This window comes from Elephas maximus, chromosome 10 (genome assembly GCF_024166365.1).
Source record: "Elephas maximus indicus isolate mEleMax1 chromosome 10, mEleMax1 primary haplotype, whole genome shotgun sequence".
Lineage (NCBI taxonomy): Eukaryota > Metazoa > Chordata > Mammalia > Proboscidea > Elephantidae > Elephas > Elephas maximus.
The window spans coordinates 14,978,014-15,000,645 of NC_064828.1; the positions used below are offsets into that span (position 1 = coordinate 14,978,014).

Here is a 22,632-nt window from a genome sequence, read left to right on the forward strand (position 1 = left end):
TCTAAGTGTTCGCAATCTGTTTCATAAATAAAATAGCTCTGGTATTTGAACCTTTTTGGGTAAGACCATTGCCCATTCTGATTCCTTTGGAGATCACTGAACCTCCCTGAACTTCAGCCTGTTCATCTACGAAGAGATGATGTCAGTACTTCTGCGTTGAGGGAAGTAATACAACTTCCTTTGAGAGTTGTCAGGATCAGATGAGATGATGTTACTAGTTGTGTTTCCCTGGGCTAGCCACTCAACCATACTCTGTTTCCTCATCTGTAAAATGGGAATGATAATAATACCAACTTAATAGGGATTTTTTTTAAGAATAAATTAACATTTAAGCTTAGAATGGTACCTAGCATGTGAACAGTGACAGCTGTTATTCTCAGTGTGTGTGATATGCTTTGTAACCTCCCAGCACATCTCAAGTCCTTCTTCGCTATCCATTTGAGCTTTTATTTCATCTTCTAAGGCAATAAAGCTATGAATTTCTCATCTTTATTGTTATCTCGGGGCATCTGAGACTGGGTCACTGTATAGTGGCATCAGTCAGGGATTGGGGAGAGAGTGAAAGACATGCCCATAGGAGGACTGCCTGCACCAAACCAATAGAGAGCTGCTGTGTTTTAGAGCCCAGGGAGAACAGGCCCCTGCTATTGGGTCCTCCCCTGTTGTGATAACATTGCTGTTTTTTGCAGCTTGCCCACCAGTGTATGAAGGAAGTGCGCCGTGCGGCCTTGCAGGCCCAAAAGAACTGTAAGGAGACCTTGCCTCGTGCTCGCCGCCTCACCAAGGAGATGCTTCTGTACTGGAAGAAGTACGAGAAGGTGGAGAAGGAGCACCGCAAGCGGGCCGAGAAAGAAGCTTTGGAGCAGCGGAAATTGGATGAGGAAATGCGGGAGGTAGGACAAAAGCATACATTTTTGAAAGTCCTAATTACCTTAAGCAGCCATATCCAGAAATGGGTTTGTACTTCATAAATTATAAGTCTAACTAGTAAAACTATCAGATTTTTTTATAAGGCATGACCATAGGATAGTGATGGTAGTCCAGTAAGCCAATTCGGGTTTTTTGGTTTCAATAAGGTCTTCTCCCTGATCTTCACCTCTCTTTTCTGTGCTGACTCTCCCTATTCTGTGCAGCCTTATTTCTCTTTATGTTTCTGAAGGAACATCAACAAAGAAGAAAAGAAAACAGCTTGTCTTGGCTGGTTTGGTCGCAGGTGCTAGCTATAGGTTTGATTTGTTGGTAGATCAGGGCAGGATGCCAAATTTAGGGCGAGACACAAAAGTGGACGCTAGCCCAGTTTTCCGCTTCCCCATCCCTCCCAGTCTGCAGTTTTAACCTATGACCATCACTGTTGCTAATCCGGATGTCAGCTGATCCAGGCTGTGTGTATTGTTGAGGGGAGAAAAAGAGGACACAACCATTGTGTTACCATTGGTAAATCAGTTGGGATGAATGGAGGGAAAGTTGAGGTTTGGAGAAAGAAGAGAATTAAAAGATTAGAAGATCTTTTGTTTCAGGTACAAGCAGTGCTCCTGTCAAAGTGAAGCTAAGGAGCCTCTTCTGAGCTCTTGACCTTCTCTTCTTGCCTTTGAGAATGAATATGGATTTTGTATAGTTCTCTTAGGTCCTCTGGGTAGCCTGTATCTTTGCATGCAAGGTAAATGTATCACTGAGTTAGTAAATATTTGGTGCTGGTGGGAGTGCTTACTGAGTTAGAAGCATTTGAGAGCTAGCTGCAGATCTTGAGGTTTTGCAGGCAACTTGGCGTATGACCTGGGTATGTAAGACATTCCCTGAAGTGTGCTGATAGCTGACTAATGGGGGTCATAACCACGATTATGTTGACTCATGTGGTTGTCTCTGAATTTTTGAAATAAAACTGTTTTTGACTGGTCTTTATTGTTTTCTTAGTTTATTTAAACACATGGCAGTTACTTTAGAGATGTTATCATTTTTCTTAACTGTTTTAGTTTAGGAAGGTTTCCTTCACAGCACTTCAGCGTTGGAACATGAGTACCCGTTTTTAAAGTCGCTCAATTGTCTCTCAGGTGAATTTTCTTCTAATTTTAATCTGCCTCAAGTGCTATAAAATTAAAGAGAAAGGATAACTTCATGTAGCACACTTTTGTAAAGTACACTTTAGGACATTTGTCTTGGCCATGTTCCTTATTTTATTATTGTTTTTCTTTTGAGGAAGTGGATCAAGGGTAAATCAGTTTATACCTCGTATGAATTATAAAAGTCATCCAAAATAATGACTCTTTAATTTGGTATTTAAAGCATGTGTTATTTATCATATAATCTTGGATTATTTGTTCACGTGTTTTTTTTGTTTGTTTGTTTTCTTGCAGTACAATTTCATTTATTGACCAAATGATTATTTTGCTATTTGGTTATTTCGGAATCACTTTGAATTTATGTTTCCTACATTAAAAAAAAAGTGTGTGTGTGTGTGTGTGTTTGGCCTATTTTTTTCTTTATCACAAATGAACTATTAGGTTGTAGGTTCTTGGAATGCTTTCTTCCTTTGATGGACCTCTTTTTCTCAGATTGCTCCTGCATCGACTTTCGGAATATTTTATAGCTTCTACTCACTTATTTTGAGTTTTGGTGATGAAGAGCATTTGACATGTTTACATTTCTGAAAGTGATAAAGCGATATCCATTTATTTCATACTTAGGTTACGAAGCAGAATATGTTGTTAGAATTTAGTTTTTGTCTCAGTTCTGTTACAAAATAGTAGTTAGCAAAGAAAAAAAGCATTTTAGACAAGTCTGATGGAGAAAAGATTTCATATTGAAGGTTATTTCTTGTGTTTAGTACCACTGTTTTGGTTATGCTAAAATTGTTCATTAGCAGTTTTTACCTTTCTAAAGGTGTAAAGGATTTGTAAACCTATATATAACCCAAAAAACCCAGGTTTGTTGAATTGTGTTGACCACTACTTGAATGTAATTGATGATTTGGCTCTTTTTCATTTTTAACTGTTTTCCTCCTTCAGGCCAAGAGGCAACAGCGAAAACTGAACTTCTTAATCACCCAGACGGAATTGTATGCCCACTTCATGAGTCACAAACGAGACATGGGTCATGATGGAATCCAGGAAGAAATCCTGAGAAAACTGGAAGACAGTTCTACTCAGAGACAAATTGACATTGGTGGAGGTGTGGTAGTTAACATCACACAAGAGGATTATGGTAAGTCCTGAATCAGGAGTTAGAGGAAGTTAAAGTTACATACATTATTAAGGCCTAATTTTTTATCTTTATTGATAGGTAGTATTGATCAGAAAAGGGGGATCAATTGTATCGGAGTAGGGAAAGTGTGTTTATATAAAACAAGCATATAAAATAAATTTTATTAGAGAATTTGAAAAGGAAAGGATATGGTATTACAAGTTTGGGGATTATTTTTTATGTTTTGCTTTGCTGGTAGAAATAGAAAGTATTGAATTAGACGAATTAAGTGAACATGTATCCGCAGAGAAAATCATCTCTCACATAAAAAGCTGCTTGGTAATGCAAGCATAAGAAAAACTATTCAGTTGGGACATTTTTGTGACCACTCGGGAAGGGAAGAATTAAGCTGAAGTTTGAGAGGAGTTTAAGAGAGATAGTGATCAAGGTCATGTGAGTTAGGTATACAAGAGGAATGTCAAAATATCTTGAGGGCTACACATGTCTGTGTTTCTCAGCTGGAATAGGTTCACCCAGCATCAATATATCAAAACTTTGAATCCTCATTGTCTTGTTTGTGCTAGCTCTTGGCTTTGCTTCGCGAACCCAGGACTGGGAAACAGTAGAGCTAAGTCCTCTAGTGGTTTCTGTGAGCTGGTTTTGGCTCCTGGAGATCATGGCAGTCCTCTGCCTCCGTTGCACTTCCTGCTCCTTACCTCACTCAGTAAAAGAATTTGAGCCTTTCTCCTCCCCCAACCCCAGGGAGCCTAAAGATGAGTAGAACGGGAGAATCAGGGGTCCTCATGTGTTGGTATGAATCCCTTCTTTGAAGGAGATCGACTGATAAAGTGTGAGAATGTGCAAATTTTCCTTTCCAGATAGTAACCATTTCAAGGCCCAGGCCCTGAAGAATGCTGAAAATGCCTACCATATTCACCAAGCTCGGGTGAGTCTTAAAGATGAAATGATAAATTAATTGGCTCTGAAAGCACCCCACAACCTTTTACTTAAGTGGCCTTTCTTTAGTCTTGGTCACATTTTTAGTGAAAAGCATTGACCTGTGTGTGTACCTGTATGTGAGTATGTGTAGGGTTGAGGCTTACTCGTTTAAGCCTTAGGAGTGTGTTGAATTGAGGCTAGGTCAGTTTGCCTAATTTTTTTGTCCTCTTGAGTCATCATGGGTAATATGGTATGAAATTCATCATGGTTGTTTAGTGAAAAAGAGCATACTCTTTGCGTTTTAAGAGAATCATCATGTCTTGAGAAAACTGCTAAGTTACTGCTTTCTTTCACTTTGGTAGTAAGTAGCTTGCTCTCTGTTATTCGTGGTATGGGGATGTTTAATGAAATAAAAAATTACTTTGCAGTTGGATTGAATTGAGTAGAGAAAACACAGTTTACTATACTGCATAGAAGCCTTTATATACTTTTGACAGGGTCCAAGAAAAGGATGGACACAGATGTGACCTTCCCCCCACAATTCCAGTCAGTCACATTCCTTGATGTTGTAATATGGATTAGTGTATATCCATCAAAAAATATATTCAGGTGTAATTATTATATTAAATTATATTAGAATTATGCTTTGTTACAATGTTTTATGTTTTATATATAATATGATATATTACATTACAGCATCAAATTGTATAATCAGACATTTTGTTCCAGTTATTTTTCTTAGCACAGAATAGAAATGTTGTCACTGGAGATTTTATTTACATTTGTTCTTTTCTCTTATATTTTTCTTCTATTTTTTTTTTTTTTTTTTTTAATTTCCAGACAAGATCATTTGATGAAGATGCAAAAGAAAGCCGAGCAGCCGCCCTACGGGCAGCAAACAAGTCTGGCAGTGGGTTTGGGGAGAGTTACAGCCTGGCAAACCCATCCATCCGGGCTGGCGAGGATATTCCACAGCCCACGATTTTTAATGGCAAGTTGAAAGGTTATCAGCTGAAAGGCATGAATTGGTTGGCCAATCTCTATGAACAGGTGAATATCTGAACTGGTCATACCCACACTCTTTTGGTTGTTAAACAGTTTTCCTAAAGTCATTAGCTCAGTGTAATTATAAAATGAGCATAAGATACTATTTTAATTTCAGCCACCTTTAAAAAGCTTTATTCTTTGACAAGAGGCAGAAAGATGTCTGTATTTATAACCTGGAGAACATTTCTGTCATAAATATACTTTGCCTTAAGTGGTCTTGGTAAACCTGACTGTTTGCTTTTGTGCCTGGGTTAGATTAGCTGAAGAACAGCCCTTGGCCTGCTCATGCCATGTATTATGGTTCACAATTGTAGCTGTAGAGTTGGCCAAAGGAATCATCATGGCAGCGGATAATAGTGCTGAGGCTGGGTATCTCTAGTCACTTTTGTTTCAACAAACCTGTCGTCTTGGTCGCTTCTCTTGGCAGTGAGATGAACACCGTGTGATGGAAGGCAGAAGGTGTTGACATGTGTGTTTTTTTCCAGGGTATTAATGGCATTCTTGCTGATGAAATGGGCCTTGGTAAAACAGTACAGAGCATTGCCCTCCTGGCCCATCTGGCTGAGGTAGGTAGATGTCATTTCTCTATCTTTTTCTCTCTAGATCCTAGGGTTATTTTCTATTACTATTTGTATACTTAGTATCAGCCGTTCAACAAATGATTTATTGAGAGTCATTCACTTATAAAGCACTGAGCTAGGCTCCGTAGCATTCAAAGACAGTAGGACTGATCCTTGCCCTTCAGGCCTTTACACAGGGGCAGTATGGTGTAACGCTTTGGTTTTCGGCAGGGCTAGGACAGTTTCTGAGCATGTGTGGTTTGACCCCCCTTCCCTCATTGAGAACCACCAGTGTAGAGCAAGGGCACTGTAGTTGGATCAGAAGAGCTGACCCCACATCTCAGCCTGACCCTTAGTAGCAGTATAAACTTGGGCAAGTCATGGAACCTCTTTTGAACTGACTTTTCTTTAACTATCTGAGGTTTAGTTCCGTCTTCTGTAAAGTGGGAGTCATATCAAACCTTGTAGGAATTTTGTGAGAATTAAATGAGAAATTATGTGTAAAAGCACTTTGAAAAAAGCTAAAACTCTATACCAGTTAAATAGCAGAATTGCTAGGATACCCTAGTATGGGGAAGATAACACGTGTAAATCAGTATGTCATCATGCTTTGCGAACGATATAAATTAGAACCTGAAAGAGGTCAGGGGAGGGAGAAATCACTCGGGATTTTTTCTCAAGATATATGCGAGCAACTTTATTGCCTATGTTGTCATTATTAACATAGAATATTATTGGATTTGAAGATTTCCTTTGCTATAATGTGATTCCCATTCTTAAACTGCTTTTGTCATTAATTATAATTTTGAATTAAATATTTTCAGTTTTCCTGCAGTTGGGTGACCCATTTTTTTCTGTTGCAGAGAGAAAACATTTGGGGACCTTTCTTAATAATTTCACCTGCTTCTACACTTAACAATTGGCACCAGGAGTTCACTAGATTTGTGCCTAAGTTTAAGGTAAAAATAAATCCAGCAAAAAGCTCTGCTGCTTTTTAAAATAAACTTCCTGATTCTTCTTTTGCTGCCCCACTGATTTATTTAGTTGCTTATAATAGCTGTAAATTTCTTATGCTGTTTCCAAAATACTTTGTATGTATTTCCTATAAAAGTTACTGATAGGAGCAAGAAGAGAGCATAGTGTATCTTTATATTTCGTAAGCGGGAAAGCCACAGACCAATTTGAGCGCCTTGCTGCATTAGGCCATATGAATTGATGCTTCTGGTCTAGCTGTCATAATAGAAAATATCTATCTTGCTGATTTAACGTAGATTTGGGCAAATCATATAATCGGGTCAAATGTCCTCTAAATTTATGGCATTGTTCCTTCTGGCCCCCAAATATATTCATAAAATGGATCTCCTTGATTCGCCAAAGCCAGATCTTTGGTCTCAGTCCAGGTTGTAATGTTTAAAGTAGGTAATGTGAAAGGTGGTTTAACTAATTCAGAGGAGAAGAATTCAGGCAGGAGGTAATCAGCAGGGAATATATCGTGTCAGGTTGGGTGAGATGTGGACAAGATTCGAACAGGAGATTATTACGGAAAGTGATAGATAAGAAAGAATGGGTGGGATTTATAAAATTGTTTGCAAGTAAAAAGGGAAAATGAATTAAGTGTTATAGTGATAATGAAGACCCATGGTGAGGATTTTATGGGGGTTATGTATCCGGGGATGTTGCCATGATCTCTGTGATTTGGGTTCTCCAGTAGTAGTCGCAGATTGCACGTAGGGGGTGGGAGGCAGTCTCCTTCTGGCTTATGGTCCATAAGGAGTAGGAACACCTGGGGTATCCCACTTTGGGGCAGCTTTGTGACTGTGGTGGTTCCACCTTCGTGGCTGACTTGCAAATTTAGAAGCTGTTTACAAGGCACCTTAGGTCTGTTGCTTGACTTGACTGACTCGTTTTCACTTTTCTAAAAAAGTGAGATCATTCTAAGGTAATTTGTTGAATATGTAGTTTCTTCAGTTGTTGGCCATGTGGAATGTGGAGATCACCATCATTCTTCTTCCTTTTTTTTTTTTTTTTTTGGTGTTTATTTGTGTGTTTCTTCTTTTTCCCCCATTCACGTGATGTTTGGTACATGTTGAATAATCACGAAGTTGAGAATACAGTCTTAAAAATTTCTACCAAGCCACTTAAGTTTTCAGTAGTCCTCCGCTGGCCAGTAGATGGCACTGTGATATTACTTATGTCACTGGCACCTCTCCTTTGACTTTGTACCTAAGCTTGAAATCGAGTTTTCATTTATATATTGAACCTAGCTTTTGGTACTCTAGTTTTAAAAAATAAACCCACTGCCATGGAGTCGATTCCGACTCATAGTGACCCCATAGGGTTTCCAAAGCTGTAAATCTACGGAAGCGGACTGCTACATCTTTCTCCCTAAGAGCCACTGGCAGCACCAGTTTAGGGGTCAGTAAACTGTGACCCATGGGCCAATTCTAGCGGCCACTGTTTTTTTACAGTCTCTGAAGTAAGAATGGTTTTTACATTTTTAAATGGCTGATAAGGAGGTCAAAAGAAGAAGAATATTTCATGACACAGGATATATGAAATTCAAATATATATGTATTGGAACACAGCCACACTCTCTTTTAATGTTTTATTTATGGCTTCATTCACACTACAATGGCAGAGTTGAGTAGTTGTAACAGAGACCATATGGCCTGCAAAGCTTAAAATATTACTATCTGGCAATTTATAGAAAAACTCTGCTGACCTTTGCTCTAGTTGATCCATTAACGTTAATCCTTTAAAACAAAATCAAACCTGTTAAACCATTAAGTCAGTCCTGACGGTAGTGACACCTTCCTGTGTTACAGGGTAGAACTGCCCTGTAAGGTTTTCTTGGCTGTAATCTTTACAGACACTGATTGCCAGGCCTTTCTTTGGGTGGGTTCAAACAGCCAATCTTTAGGTTAGCAGCTGACTGCAAATTGCTCGCACAGCCCAGGCACCTGTTATTCCTTTAGATTGTCAGAAACGTGTTCACTTTCCTAGGGAACCTTGTTAGGGTGTAGACTCTGCTCAGGTTTAAAGTGCACTTTCATTCCTAAGATACTTAGATCTATGATGCTAACAGTCTGAAAGTTTATTCGGCAGGTCTCAGAGTAACGCTCTCTTTATGGTTCTAGATACGATTGGTGCCTCCGACTTTTTCTTTTCCCATGAGACGTGATTTACTTTTTTTATGTAGTTAGTGTACCATTTTTTATTCCTGAAATTGATTATTCTGACCTCTTATTTTTGTTGGTTTTGCCCAGGGATTTATCAGTTTTATTGGTCTTTTCAAAGAATGAACCTTTAGCTTTCGGAGTTATTTATTATGTTTCCTATTTTATTTATTTCTGCTCTATCTGTATTATTCCTTTCCACTTTCCTTATAAACTTTTTTCTCTTTTTAATGTCTTGCGTTGGAGCTTAGATTGTTGATTGACCGCCTTTTCTAATGCATGCGTTTAAGGCTATAAATTTCCCTCCAAGCATGGCTTTAGCCATTCAGAGTCACATTTTCACCGTCTTCCAGTTTGAAGTAATTTCTTTCATTGCAAGTTCTTCTTTGATCTGTAGGTTATTTAGAAGCATAGTTCTTAACTTCCAAAGAAAGGAGAACTTTCTAGGTATCTTTTTGTTATTAATTTATAACTTAAATCCACTGTGACAAAAGAACATGCTTATTATTTTAATCCTTTGAAATTTATTGAGCCTTGCCTTTATGGCCAGGCATATGGCCAGTTTTTGTAAATGTCTTGTGAGTGTTTAAAAATAATGTGTATTCTGCAGTTGTTGAGTGCACTGTTCTACATATGGCGATTAGCTCAGGTTTGTTAATTTGCTGTTATTCTTCTGTATCTTTACTGATTTATTTTTGTTTGCCTTTCATGTCACTGACTATTAAAATCTATCATGAGGAATGAGTTTGTTCATATTTCTTTTTTCCTTTCTATTTTGTTTATATATGTGTGTGCCCTGGTGGCACACTGGTTAAGAGCTCAGTTGCCAGCCAAAAGGTCAGAAGTTCGAATCCACCAGCTGCTCCTTGGAAATCCTAGGGGGCAGTTCTGCTCTGTCCTGTAAGGTTGGAGTTGGAGTAGACTCAACAGCAGTGGGTTTGGGTTTTTTTGTGTGTGTGTGTGTGTGTATATATAGAGAGAGAGAGAGAGAGGCTGTGAAATATATACAAATTTGGAATTATTCTATTTTCTTGGTGAGTTCAACATTTTAGTAATATGAAATTGCCCTCTATAAGATTTTGCCTTAAAATCTATATTCTCTGATGTTAAATGCATCCACTAGCTTTCTTTTGGTTAGTTTTTACATATCTTTCCCTTCCTTTTACTTTCAGCCCTTCTCTAGTCTTACTTTTAAGGTGTATTTCTTGCCTTTTATTTGGAGTATATGTGCTTACTTTTAATGTAATTATTAATGTGTTAGTTTACAGTCTGCTGCCTTGCTGTTTGCTTTCTACTTATTTCACTTGTTCAGTTTTCCTTTTTTCTTCCTTATGTTCTTCTGGGTTGGTTATATTTTATTATTTTCCTCCACCTGTTAGCTTTAGTTACATATTCTTTTGCTGTCCTTTAGTAGATACCCTGTAGATTACAATGTACATCCTGGGCTTTTTTAAAGCAATATAAATTAATAGTGTTACTACTTTCCAGACAATACAAGGACCTTAGTACATTTTAACTACACCCCCTCCTATAGACTACATGCTTTTTTTTGTGTATATTTTTAAAAATACTTTAAACCCCGTGAGACATTATTATTATTAGCATTTATTTAGATGTATTTATATTACTCACATATGCACCATTTTCGTTGATCTTCATTCCTTCTTACATATTTGAGGTTCCATCTGGGATTGTTTTCCTTTTGCTCCGAGAACAGCTGTTTGTATTTCCTTTATCATGAGTGTGCTGGTGATGATTTATCTAGGTTTTTATTAGAAAATGTCTTTATCTCACCTTCAGAAGGATTTTTTCTGAGTATAGAATTCTAGGATGGCGTTTTTTTTCAGCACTTTGAGGATAACGTTCCATTGGCTTTTTAAAAAAATCAAGTGTCACTCTTATTGTTCCCTCCTTTGGAAGGTATATTAGTGAACTACCCCAGAGTTTACTGGCTTAAAATAATATTTATTATCTTAGTTTCTATGGGTTAGGAGTTTAGGAAAGGCATAGCTGTCTGGTTCTGATTCTGAGTCTTCTCCTGAAGTTGCAGTCAGGATGTCGGCAAGGGCTGCAGTCATCAGCTGGCTTGACTGGGGTTGGAGGATCTTCTTCCAAGATTGCTCAGTCACATGTGTGTTGCCAGGAGGCCTTGGTTCCTCACAACATTGTCCTCTCCACAGGAGAGGTCCTCGTGACACGGCAGGTGGCCTCTAAGAGAGCAAGCGAGGAGGAATGGTGGTGCCTTTTAAGATCTTGTCTCTGAAGTCACATTGCTTCCCATTTACCAGAGTCTCTTCTCCTTGAAGTAGAGCTTTTGTCTTGTGGGCCCTGTGTCCCTAAAAAAGCTCTGCTCAGTTTCTTAGACTCTCAACTAGAACTTGTGAAATGGACAGTCATCCTTGGGGGAAGAAGTGTATTATATGCTGTTTATCTCACTTGGCTTTCTTTCTTTTCTGGAACTTGGCTTTGTAGTTCTTCATCGTCTGAGTAGCTCTCTGATGCCTTCAAACATGTGTGGTGGTGTGTGGTGCGTGTGTGTGTGCACGTGCATATGTTTTTGCTTAGCAGGAGAATTGGTCACACCACCTAGACCACCACTGGCAGAGAAACAACTCCTGTATTTATTCTATTAGCTTTTTAAAAATTATCCTGAATAGTCTGTGGTGATAGTTTCCAGATTATTAGTAGAAAGTAATCTGCATGTTGGCTTTTTCCCCAGGTGCTTCCATACTGGGGAAACCCTCATGACAGAAAAGTCATCAGGAGGTTCTGGAGTCAGGTAACTGTTAGCTTACGTATGTAAACACACCTGTAGTTATTGTTTCTCCAGTTATTGGAATAATTTCTAACATTTAAGGTACATGTGATATATGTTTCTGGGCACTGAACAAGAGCACCCGTTTTTTTTTTTTTTTCCTTCTGATACATGCTTTTCATTTTACTGGCTATCAGCTGAACTTGAAGTCCAATATTAAGTTTCTTTAATAAGCTGAGGACTAGTTTTTAGCATAGTGATTAAGATGACTGCTTTAAGAATAGTTATCATTCAGTTCACCGCACATCTCCCTACCATGTGGGAGAAACACATTTTTAGAGCTATCTTAAACTTGGCCCTAGAAAACGCAGCCCATAACTCATTACGTATTATGAATTGTCAGGTGTCTTTTTCTCACCCTTCCCTTTTCTATTTACAGAAGACCCTCTACACTCAGGATGCTCCGTTCCACGTGGTTATCACCAGCTACCAGCTGGTAGTGCAGGATGTGAAGTATTTCCAGCGGGTCAAGTGGCAGTACATGGTCTTGGATGAGGCCCAGGCACTCAAGAGTAGTTCCAGGTAACATGAGGAGGAGCAGTAGTAACCCAACGCCATAGATGGGGGCCAAAAAATAATGTGTGTGCGTACATGCACGCGTGTGCACACGTGCTTATGTGCGTGCGTGTGTGTGTGAAGATCAAGAACGTTTCAGAGTATGGCCTAAAATAATCTCTGCATAAGCCATGTACCTGACCAGAAGGCAAAAATTCCCTTTTGCATTTTTCTCGGGACACAAATATTATAATGCTTAGAATGCAAGGATTTTTCTTGACTTCTACCCACCTACTCAATAATTATAACATTTAGATACGTGTTTTTTCTTCTAAGAAAATTTCCGTAGCAGAAGTCGTCTCTGCCCTGTCTTTGAGAGATTATTTCTTAGGAGATATGAGTAGGAAGTAGAATGTTACATTATGTGGATTGGAGATGCTTCTGTTTTATGTAGGTTGTCCCATTCCCTGGATGGTTGTTAGACCTCCACAGGAATTAGAGATTATATTTTTTAATAAAATATGTTTAAAATATTCTAATACCTTTAAGGTCCAACTGAATAGTGAGGGCTTAGGTGTAAAAAAAAAAAAGAATTCTCACGTTTGATGTATTTATATTAGCTCTTGGATGGCTCATGGTAGTTTCTTAAAGGTTGATGTTCACTGGCAAGGGTAGTATTTTCCATGGAACTCTCTGTCCTCTGAAGGGCACTGCTTCGTATTGCACTCTTTCAAAGGGGAGGACATGTCTGGCCAGGATCACTAGAGACTCACTTCTGTTTTCTTCTCATACCCTTCCCCCTTTCTCTTCTGCTCCCTCCAAAGCTTTAAATCTGGAAGCACACAGAGTAATAATTTTAAAGCTTTCTACCTACAGATAACTAGCTTCTACTTAAATGGCTTCTAACTAAACTGGCCAAAGATAATAGAAGACTCTGTCAAGCAAGAAAGAACTCTACTTCGTTTGAGGGATGTTGTTTTTCTAAGCTCTAACGCCACGTTTTCAGTATGTTGTTGTTATTAGTTGCTGTCGTGTCAATTCTGACTCACGGCTAACCCATGTTTTCAATATAGAGGAGTCAAATCCTCGTAAGTTTCCTGTCCTCAGCCTTGTTGAATAATATCTTTCAGTTGTGTGCATGCTGAAGTACTTGTTTGAGTCATTGTTATTTTTTTCAGGAAGTATTTTTAGAAGTATTGGTTCTCAGTAGGCTAATTAAAGAAAGATTTACTGCTAATGTAGAATTTCTAACTTATTTTATTGGACAGTGTCCGTTGGAAGATCCTCTTGCAGTTCCAGTGTCGGAATCGGCTCTTGCTGACTGGGACGCCCATACAGAACACCATGGCAGAGGTAGGCTCCAGTCAAGGCCCTCGGGCTATGTCTGTACTAAACAGAATGGCTCTGTAGCAAAGAATTCTTTGCCTGTGCCCCATTGGAGTGATATGCCCATGTAAAAGGAAGGAAGAATTTGAACCTAGCTTGCTTTAAGTGGTCTTTTAGGCATCAGTGCTATTCTCTTATTCTCTGGCATAATGGCCATGAATTATTTTATTACTCTGTCTTTATGTAACGAATAGTGACCACATCAGGAAAGGCTACCCATCTAATGCAGCAGTGTTTCCATACTAAAGTTGAAAAGTGGTATTCCTTATTACTGAGAATAGCCTTCCTTTTTGAAAAGATAATTGATCATCTCAAAGAGGAGTCAAAAAACTTTTCCTGTAAAGGGCCAGGTAGTAAATAATTTAGGCTTTGCAGCCCATATGGTTACTGTCGCAGTTATGCAATTTTGCTGTTGTAATGTGAAAGCAGCCCTTGTTGATACATTCACTTTCTCTCTTATGCATGTGCCTAGACACAGACATACATGGCTGCACTTCCTCTCTACACGCCCTCGTGTATTCTCATACACTGCCTGCTTGTGGCCGCACAGCTGTTTCATTTTTCCTTTGTTTCCAGCTCTGGGCTCTGTTACATTTCATCATGCCAACATTATTTGATTCACATGAGGAATTTAATGAATGGTTTTCCAAGGATATTGAGAGCCACGCCGAAAACAAATCTGCCATTGATGAGAGTGAGTAGTGTTAACAATCTTTCTTACTTTTTTCGTACCTGTAAGTGTAGGCAACTAAATAATTATATATTTCCTTCTCTGTGGAGACATTTTTTCCAGTATCTATAGAAGAGGAGCCCTGGTAGTGCACTGGTTAAGCATTCAGCTGCTAACCAAAAGGTCAGCGGTTCAAACCCACCAGCTGCTCTGTGGGAGAAAGATATGGCAGTCTGTCAGCTTTCATAAAAGATTACAGCCTTGAAAACCATATGGGGCAGTTCTACTCTGTCCTGTAGGGTCGTTATGAGTCGGAATTGACTTGATGGCAACAGATTTATTTTTTTGGTAAACACAGAAGGGTCAGGGAGATAAACTGTTCTTCTCTTATAAAATAATTGTTATGTACTTTGCATATATTGTAAATGAGTCAGGAAAAGATGAACATAGATGATGCTGGCCCTGTCTTAACTATTTATCAAGACAGAATAGGCAGAGTTCAAAGAGTGCTACATTTCGGCCCACAAGTACCCATTTTCCAGATAGATTTGAAATTCATATCAAAATCATGTTTTAACAGAATGGTTTTTCTCTGATACTAAAAAAAGAAATTATTAGAAGGATTATTTTTGTTATTTTCCGTATATATTAGGATTTGTTTCTATTGTGAGCATTTTTTAACCTTGTTTATGAATACTTTTAAACTTGTTGAATGACGTCTGACTGGTTTTAGGAGAGTTTTGAGATGCTTATTACATCTATTACATAGACTTGAACTGATGCCTACTTTCTGTTAGAAAAATCCTTAAGTATTTTCTTATACTATACATTGTTAATTTGTTTAAAGCCTTTGAAAGATGATTTTGGGGGAATACTGGGAGTCCAGATAGCTTGCATTAGACCTGTATGAGAACCTTATTATTGGTAAAAATGTACCTGAAACACTCTAAAAGTGAATTCTAATGAAAATATTGTGGTCCTCATTGATTTGCACTGAGTAAATAAGAGTCAGATGGTTTTGCCTAACTTGCTGTGCAATAAGATGCTATAGAAAATCCAAATTCCTTGGATTCCTCCTATTTGGGAAAAAGATTAAGTTCTACTCTTTGAGAGAATCATTGAGTCAAAAGGTGTTTGTAGGAGGGTATTTGTTTTTGGTTGTTTATGTTAAATCAGTGTATTATTTTGGGGGCCTCCTGGCATTTCAGATCAACTCTCTCGCTTACACATGATCCTGAAGCCTTTTATGCTAAGGAGAATCAAGAAGGATGTGGAAAATGAGTTGTCTGACAAGGTAAGGAAAGAAGACCTTGTGAGTGTAAGCCTTAATTTATCTTAATCAATTTAGGACTCCAGGAGAGGAGAGGTACAGGAGTCCCTGAACATATGTTTAGTCAAGCAGTAACTAGGTTGTTTGCGAGAAGACCTTTAAAACTTGAATAGATCAAAGTACTTAAAATGAGTTGCTAATCACGTCAAGTAACATTTTTTCTTCCTGTTGTTTTAAACTTTTTATTATGGAGTTTTTGAAGCATTACAAAAGTAGAGAGAGTACTATAACAAACCCTCTTTTACCCATCATCTAGATTCAACAGTGATCAGCTCCTGACCATCCCGCCCCTCTTGATTGTTCTGAAGCAAATCCCAGGTGTCATATCACTTAGAAATACTTCCGTTTGTATCTCTAAATATTTTTTTAAGTACATAGCCACAAACCGTTAACGCCTCTACTAAAAAAGATACTAACCACATTATATTATCACATATCTAGTCATTACTCAGATATCCCCATTGCCTTTGTGTGTGTGTGTGTGTGTGTGTGTGTTTTAAAGTTACAAGTTTGTTGAAATCAGGATCCAGGCAAGGTCCACATGTAGCATCTGGGTGGTATGTCTCATAAGTATCCTTTAATCCCTCCCTTTTTTTTCCCCTTGCATTTCTTTGTTCCATCGTTGTGGTGTTGTCTGACATACCCCTCTTTCTGCTGTATTTCTGCTGAAAGTTAGATTTAGAAGTTTTAATGTGCTTCAGGTTGTACCATTAAAAAAAAAAAATACAAAGCCAGTAATTTTGGTTCATAAATATCTTTTCTGGAATCCTAGACTGATGTAATTTTCTCGTCTCCTGTGAGTTCTTCTACCATGTTTCTTCTTTTTCTTGACTTCCCAATTTTTGGGGGGTTTTCCTATCTTTCACAGATTGTACCTCTTCTCACAATTCTACTATCTGCCTGTAGGGTTTCTTGCCAAATTCTTAATAATTTCAGGGTGATTTTTCTCTATCTGGGAGGCTGAGTCACCTTGAAATTGATGACTCCCTGGAAGATTGTAGTGGGGATGTACATCTACTCCAGAGGGAGGAGGAGCAGTATAACTTTATGTTTTTTAAAAAAATAATTTTTTTTTTTTTTAATTTTGATGACTGTGAAACTGGCTGATTTTTAGCTAAGAGTCATAGTAGCAGTATAACACAGATGTACCTGATAGAAGGAAAACACTTTATTACAGAATGAGTCCTTGAGGCTTTTGATTTAGAAAATATTTTTAAAAACAACAGCAGTATCGTAATTTCTGTTATTTCGTGGTTAATAGGGAGGTGATCAGAAGATGTAGCATGGTTCACAGTATAAATTTCTTAAATATCATTTAATGTTTCTGATCTTATCATTCAAAAATACACATTTATTGAGCTCTTATTGCCTGCCAAGCACTGGTCCATAACCATACAGCCTTCAGGCTTCATCAAGCTTCCAAGGGAGAGAATACATAAATAAGTATAATACTGTGTGATAGAGGGTACAAGGACTGTCTGTATGAACTATATTGGGAATAAAGATAAGGAAGTAATTCTGCTAGGGAAGGTTGGAGAAGGCATCAAAGCAGAGATGACATAGGAACTAGGTCTTAGATAATAACTTGGCATTTACTGCGATAACATGGTAGAAAGGAGGTGCCAGGCAACAAGACCAGCATGAACAAAGGTGGAGTAGAATTCAAGTCTGTAGCATGTTTAGAACATTCAGACCATTTTGGCTAAGATGTTAGGAAGGCATGGTGATAATGAGATGGGACAATAAGAGTAGGTTAGATTATGGAAGATCTATACCTAGGTGAAAAGTTTTAATGTTTTTACTAGAGACAATCATGTCCGTTAAAGATATTTCAGCAGTTGAATTACTTTGTAAGACCTGTGTGGAAAGTACATTAGAACCAGGAGAGATTGGAGGCAGGAAGACCCCAAAATAATAGTAATCTAGACTAGATGTGATGAGGGCCTACATTAAAAAAAAACCAAACCCATTGCCGTCGAGTTGATTCCGACTCAAAGCGACCCTACAGGACAAAGTAGAATTGCCCCATAGAGTTTCCAAGGAGCACGTGGTAGATTTGAGCTGCTGACCTTTTGGTTAGCAGCCATAGCACTTAACCACTATGCCACCAGGGTTTCCAGGCCTGCATTAAGGCAGTATAAATGGTCAGAAAGGGTTGTTGTTCTTAGGTGCCATCAGGTCGGTTCCAGCTCAACCCTGTGTACAACAGGGCGAAACACTGCCCAGTCCACTATTCTCACGATAACTGCTATGCTTGAGTCCATTGTTGCAGCCACTGTGTCAGTCTGTCTTGTCGAGGGTCTTTGTCTTTCTTTGCTGATCCTCTGACTTACCAAGCATGATGTTCTTCTCCAGGGACTGGTCCCTCCTGATAACATGTCCAAAGTACGTAAGACAGAGTCTCATCATGCTCTCTCCAAGGAGCACCCCCATTGTACTTCTTCCAAGACAGACTTGTTTGTTCTTCTTGGCAGTCCATAGTATATTCAGTATTCTTCACCAACACCGTAATTCAAAGGCGTCAGTTCTTTTTCAGTCTTCCTTATTCATTGTCCAGCTTTCACATGCATAGGAGGCGACTGAAAATACCATGGCTTAAGTCAGGCACACCTTAGTCCTCAGAGTGACATCTTTGCTTTTTAGCACTTTAAAGAGGGTAGTTAGAGGTAAAGTTTCAGTTGAGGTGAGGGATTTACAAAATGGTAGACATGAGGTGTGAGGGAGAGAGAAAAATAAGAGCTGACTGAAATTTTCTCTTTGGGCAGCTAAGTGAATGGTAATGCTGTTAACCAATTTAATGACTTGTGGAGAAGTTTTTATTTCTCCTGCGTCACATACACAATTGCTACAAACCCTCTTGAGTGGCGCTGTTATGGTAGGTAGTTGAAACTATGGGGCTGGCATGTTTGGAAATATCACTGTGGTGGGTGATGCTATAGGAAATGGAAGAGATTGCCCAGGGAGAACATGTAAGTGACAGGCGAAGAGGGTCAAGGAAAGAACGTCTTCTGTGTGATTGTCCATATCACAGCTCTACAGAGAAATTGAGTTCACATCTGTGTATTATTTTCTTAGTAATCTGCTTTACATGTGTTTTCAACTTTCTTACAAACTGTATTTCCAAATATGATTGATCTTTCTGATTTGTAGATTGAGATTCTGATGTACTGTCAACTGACCAGCCGACAAAAGCTGCTATATCAGGCACTGAAGAACAAAATTTCCATTGAGGATTTATTGCAGTCTTCTATGGGCTCTACTCAGCAAGCACAGACCACCACCAGCAGCCTCATGAATCTGGTCATGCAGTTTAGGAAGGTAAAAACTTGGGTTAGCTAAGAAAAAGGCTCTATCCTTAATGCCAAATAAACTAAGGATGTCAGTGCTCTGTTGTTATGATGGTTACAAGAACTGATTAAAGTAATATTGTTAAAAAGAGATGAAAATGGGAAAGCATGCTTTCAGAAAGGTAAACATTCAGGATTTGAGAGTTCCTCATCGTTTCACAGAGTGATTGATATCTGCACATGAGAATGTTGTCTTAACCATTTCTCTTCCTCTTAGGTATGTAATCACCCAGAGTTATTTGAACGGCAAGAAACATGGTCTCCATTTCATATTTCCCTAAAGCCATACCGGATCTCAAAGTTTATCTACCGTCATGGGCAGATCAGGGTTTTCAACCATTCACGAGACAGGTGAGTATATCTGTTTATCTGTTTTTAATTAATTTAATATCTGTTAACCATAAGAAGGAACCCTGGTGGCACGGTGATTAAGAGCTACTGCTGCAAACCAAAAGGTCGACAATTTGAATCCACCAGCCACTCCTTGGAAACCCTGTGGGGCAGTTCTACTTTGTCCTGTATGGTCACTATGAGTCGGAATCAACTCGACGGCAGTGGGTTTGGTTTTTTGTTTTTTGGGAACCATAAGAATGTTTTTGTAATTTGGGTTTTTGTGTCTTAGTAGATAAATTTAGCAAACGGTTTTTTTGAGTTTCCCAATGAGGTATTTAAGCAAAGGTTGGACAATTATTTGTTGAGGGATCTTGTGGTAGGAATTTGAGCACTATTAAGGGTTTAACTACATGGCCTTAAAGGCTCTATCTGCTTCTAGTTGTCATCTTCTTTTCTTAGCTTTTCTGAATTAGGAACGTGCACCTGTATGCAAATTAAGTGTACTTATACCAAGAGAGAATGACAAATGTCTCTGCCTTGGTACTGAAATTGGTTCATCATATACAGTAAAGCTTGGTTGTGTGTACATGAATATACGACATTTGTGGAAAACTGGTATATTACCCGTGTTTATGGTCAGAAGTGGTTTATTTTGCTCTTGAATTAGCATTTGTTAGAGATCTAATTAGATTTCAGATTGTCAAATTTATCTTCTGAGGCTGTTGGAGAGTTGAAGTAGAGTACTCTGCAGTCATTTCAGAGTTAGCAATACAGATTTGGTGAAGTGGTTGTGACCGAAAGTATGTTAGAGATCACTGCCATTCCACTCTGCACCTCAGAGTTAGGTTGGTCCTGGCTTCTGGACTTTTTAACAAGCTCCCAGAGGATTCTGATGCATACCCATGTTTGAGAACAATAGATTAGAAAGTTCCTCCTCATCCGAAAACAGTACTGTCAGAATAATCAAGAATATTTAGTCTGATGCAACTGAAATTGAGACCTGTTTCTTAGGTTTAATTTTAAGAGTTCTTTGTCTGTGATAGTGCCAGGCTAATTCTTAACTAGATGAGCAGGGGGAAGTCAGCCAGAGCTGTAGTGCTTTTTGCTTAATTTAACCAAACCAAACCCAGTGCCGTCAAGTCGATTCCGACTCATAGCGACCCTATAGGCCAGAGTAGAACTGCCTGCCCCATAGAGTTTCCAAGGAGCGCCTGGCAGATTTGAACTGCCAATCCTTTGATTAGCAGCTGTAGCACTTAACCACTATGCCACCAGGGTTTCCTTGCTTAATACAGTGCATGATAATTTGCAGTGCTGGAATTGTGACTCTCTGAAGTAAAATGAGACTGCATGGAACTGGTATTGTCTATATGTGTATCTATATAGACACACCTTTATTAAGTATTACTACTTTCTGATATTTATGCCATAATTTTAGCCTGGTCACTTGACAACAGCTACTTTAAACTCTTAAAGGTAGAAACAGGTTCAAATCTAAAAGATTGTCTTCAATTTGGAACCTACAGTCTAGTTAACTTCCTAATATTTATATTTTGTTTGGATTTATTTTGCAGGTGGTTAAGGGTTCTTCTTTCTCCATTTGCACCAGACTATATCCAGCAGTCTCTCTTTCACAGAAAAGGTAGGTGTCTTAATCTTTGCGAGGGAAGGTATGTCAAGGATTTATCAGAGTGTTTTTTCTTTTGTTGAGTAACTGATGTGAAACTGGTAGTGGTTTTGCCTCATGCTAGAACTTTATTAAGTCTTAACCTTACTAAGATTAAAGTAAATTGGTGGTCTTTATCTATAAAACAAACAAAAAAACCCGTTGCCATCGAGTTGACTCATAGCGACCCTACAGGACAGAGTAGAACTGCTCCATAGGGTTTCGAAGGAGTGCCTGGTGCATTTGAACTGCCAACCTTTTGGTTAGCAGCCATAGCTCTTAACCACTACGCCACCAGGGTTTCCAAATGGAAGATTCCCTTGCAGCTGAATAAAAGGACCTCTCGGATTCAAACCCAGGATCTTCTGTTTACTAGACAGGCACTTTAACCAACTAATCCACAGCGCCAATGCTCTTCATCTGTAGGCTCTGTGATAACGTGGCCATGACAAGAAGCAATAGAAAATGGTTACATTAGCCTTCTACATCTTTATTTTATACCTGGCTCTTCTTAAAAATGTCTTACCCATGAAACTTGACAAAGTCAGTGAAACTCTATTATTAACTAGGGACTAATTTCCTCCTCCTCAGCCTAAGAAAAAAGGAACTACTCAACTTTGAAAATTGCTCAAAGTGTTGAGGGCAAGGTTGGGAATCTTTTCATCTCTGTCTCTCTGTTTTTTCTTTTTATTTCTACTCGCATATTAAGAAGAGAGGGCAGTTAGCCAAGGGACCAAAAACCCTAAAGATAATTGATGAACCAACTCTATTCTGGCCTATGTATTCCACGTCTCATAGGCCTGCCTCTTCTACCTGTGATTGCAGTACAAAGATATGACCCTAACTTCCATCAGAGTGACTAGGTGGGAATCTTTAGAATATAAATGTCTTTTGGTTTTTAGGTAAAATTTCAGCAGTTCAGCAGGCTTGAGTACTGTTTCTTGCTTTGCTTTCCATTTAACTTCGTCCTTTGACATTCCAGGTGTTAATGAAGAAAGCTGTTTTTCTTTCCTTCGATTTATTGATGTATCTCCATCAGAAATGGCAAGCCTCATGCTTCAGGGACTTTTGGCCAGGTGAGGAGTTTGCTTACTGTTTGATGGGAGTAAACAGGGACAGAGGTTGGATAGTGTAAAGTTAAAAAAAAAAAAAATGATATTTAATATTATGGTGTATCATTTTAGGGAGGCTCTCATTCTTCTGTTGTTAAGAATAACATTTATTTATAAGAGAATAGCACTTCCCTTATCATTTAACAGCTGCATGATGTTTCATGATATACCTTAAATAAAAGCTATTTGGACTTGTCGCCTATATTCTACCCATTCTTCAGGTCCTCTAATTTCTAGTTAGTCTCTTAAGTTCTACTGGTTTCCTCAGGACAAATGGGGCCTGGTGATTCATTTAGTTGGTGGTGATAGCAGCATATACTCCTCTAAGTGTTGTTCTGGGCAAATTAGTCGTATGTTCTTATTCTCTGATGGAATGGCTTTAACTTATTACTTCGTATTTGTAGTAAACAGTGACCTCATTAGGAAAGCCTGTCTCCCTAATATCAGGATGTTTTATATGACAGTCTTTTTGATAGATCTTAATGGTGAGAGGAGCTTTACCAAGGATTTTAGTTTTCTTCCGTAGCATACCATGAGTAGCAAATCAAGTCATGCCAGTGACAGAAATTATGGGACAAA

General features: G+C 38.6%; 1 protein-coding gene across 3 annotated transcripts in view; it reads left to right on the forward strand.

Annotated features, from left to right (window-relative positions):
• The window catches only part of INO80 (INO80 complex ATPase subunit), a 135,275-nt gene that overhangs the window by 51,656 nt on the left and 60,987 nt on the right, over nt 1-22,632 (forward strand). For all 3 annotated transcript variants that reach the window (XM_049897360.1, XM_049897358.1, XM_049897359.1), the window contains exons 9-23: nt 690-893; nt 3,003-3,198; nt 4,056-4,123; nt 4,957-5,166; nt 5,649-5,729; nt 6,587-6,682; nt 11,619-11,678; nt 12,094-12,236; nt 13,478-13,562; nt 14,172-14,289; nt 15,474-15,559; nt 18,746-18,913; nt 19,160-19,293; nt 20,850-20,917; nt 21,924-22,017. In XM_049897360.1, coding sequence (XP_049753317.1) covers nt 690-893; nt 3,003-3,198; nt 4,056-4,123; nt 4,957-5,166; nt 5,649-5,729; nt 6,587-6,682; nt 11,619-11,678; nt 12,094-12,236; nt 13,478-13,562; nt 14,172-14,289; nt 15,474-15,559; nt 18,746-18,913; nt 19,160-19,293; nt 20,850-20,917; nt 21,924-22,017 — 1,811 coding nt within the window. The remainder of the gene's footprint in view (nt 1-689; nt 894-3,002; nt 3,199-4,055; nt 4,124-4,956; nt 5,167-5,648; nt 5,730-6,586; nt 6,683-11,618; nt 11,679-12,093; nt 12,237-13,477; nt 13,563-14,171; nt 14,290-15,473; nt 15,560-18,745; nt 18,914-19,159; nt 19,294-20,849; nt 20,918-21,923; nt 22,018-22,632) is intronic.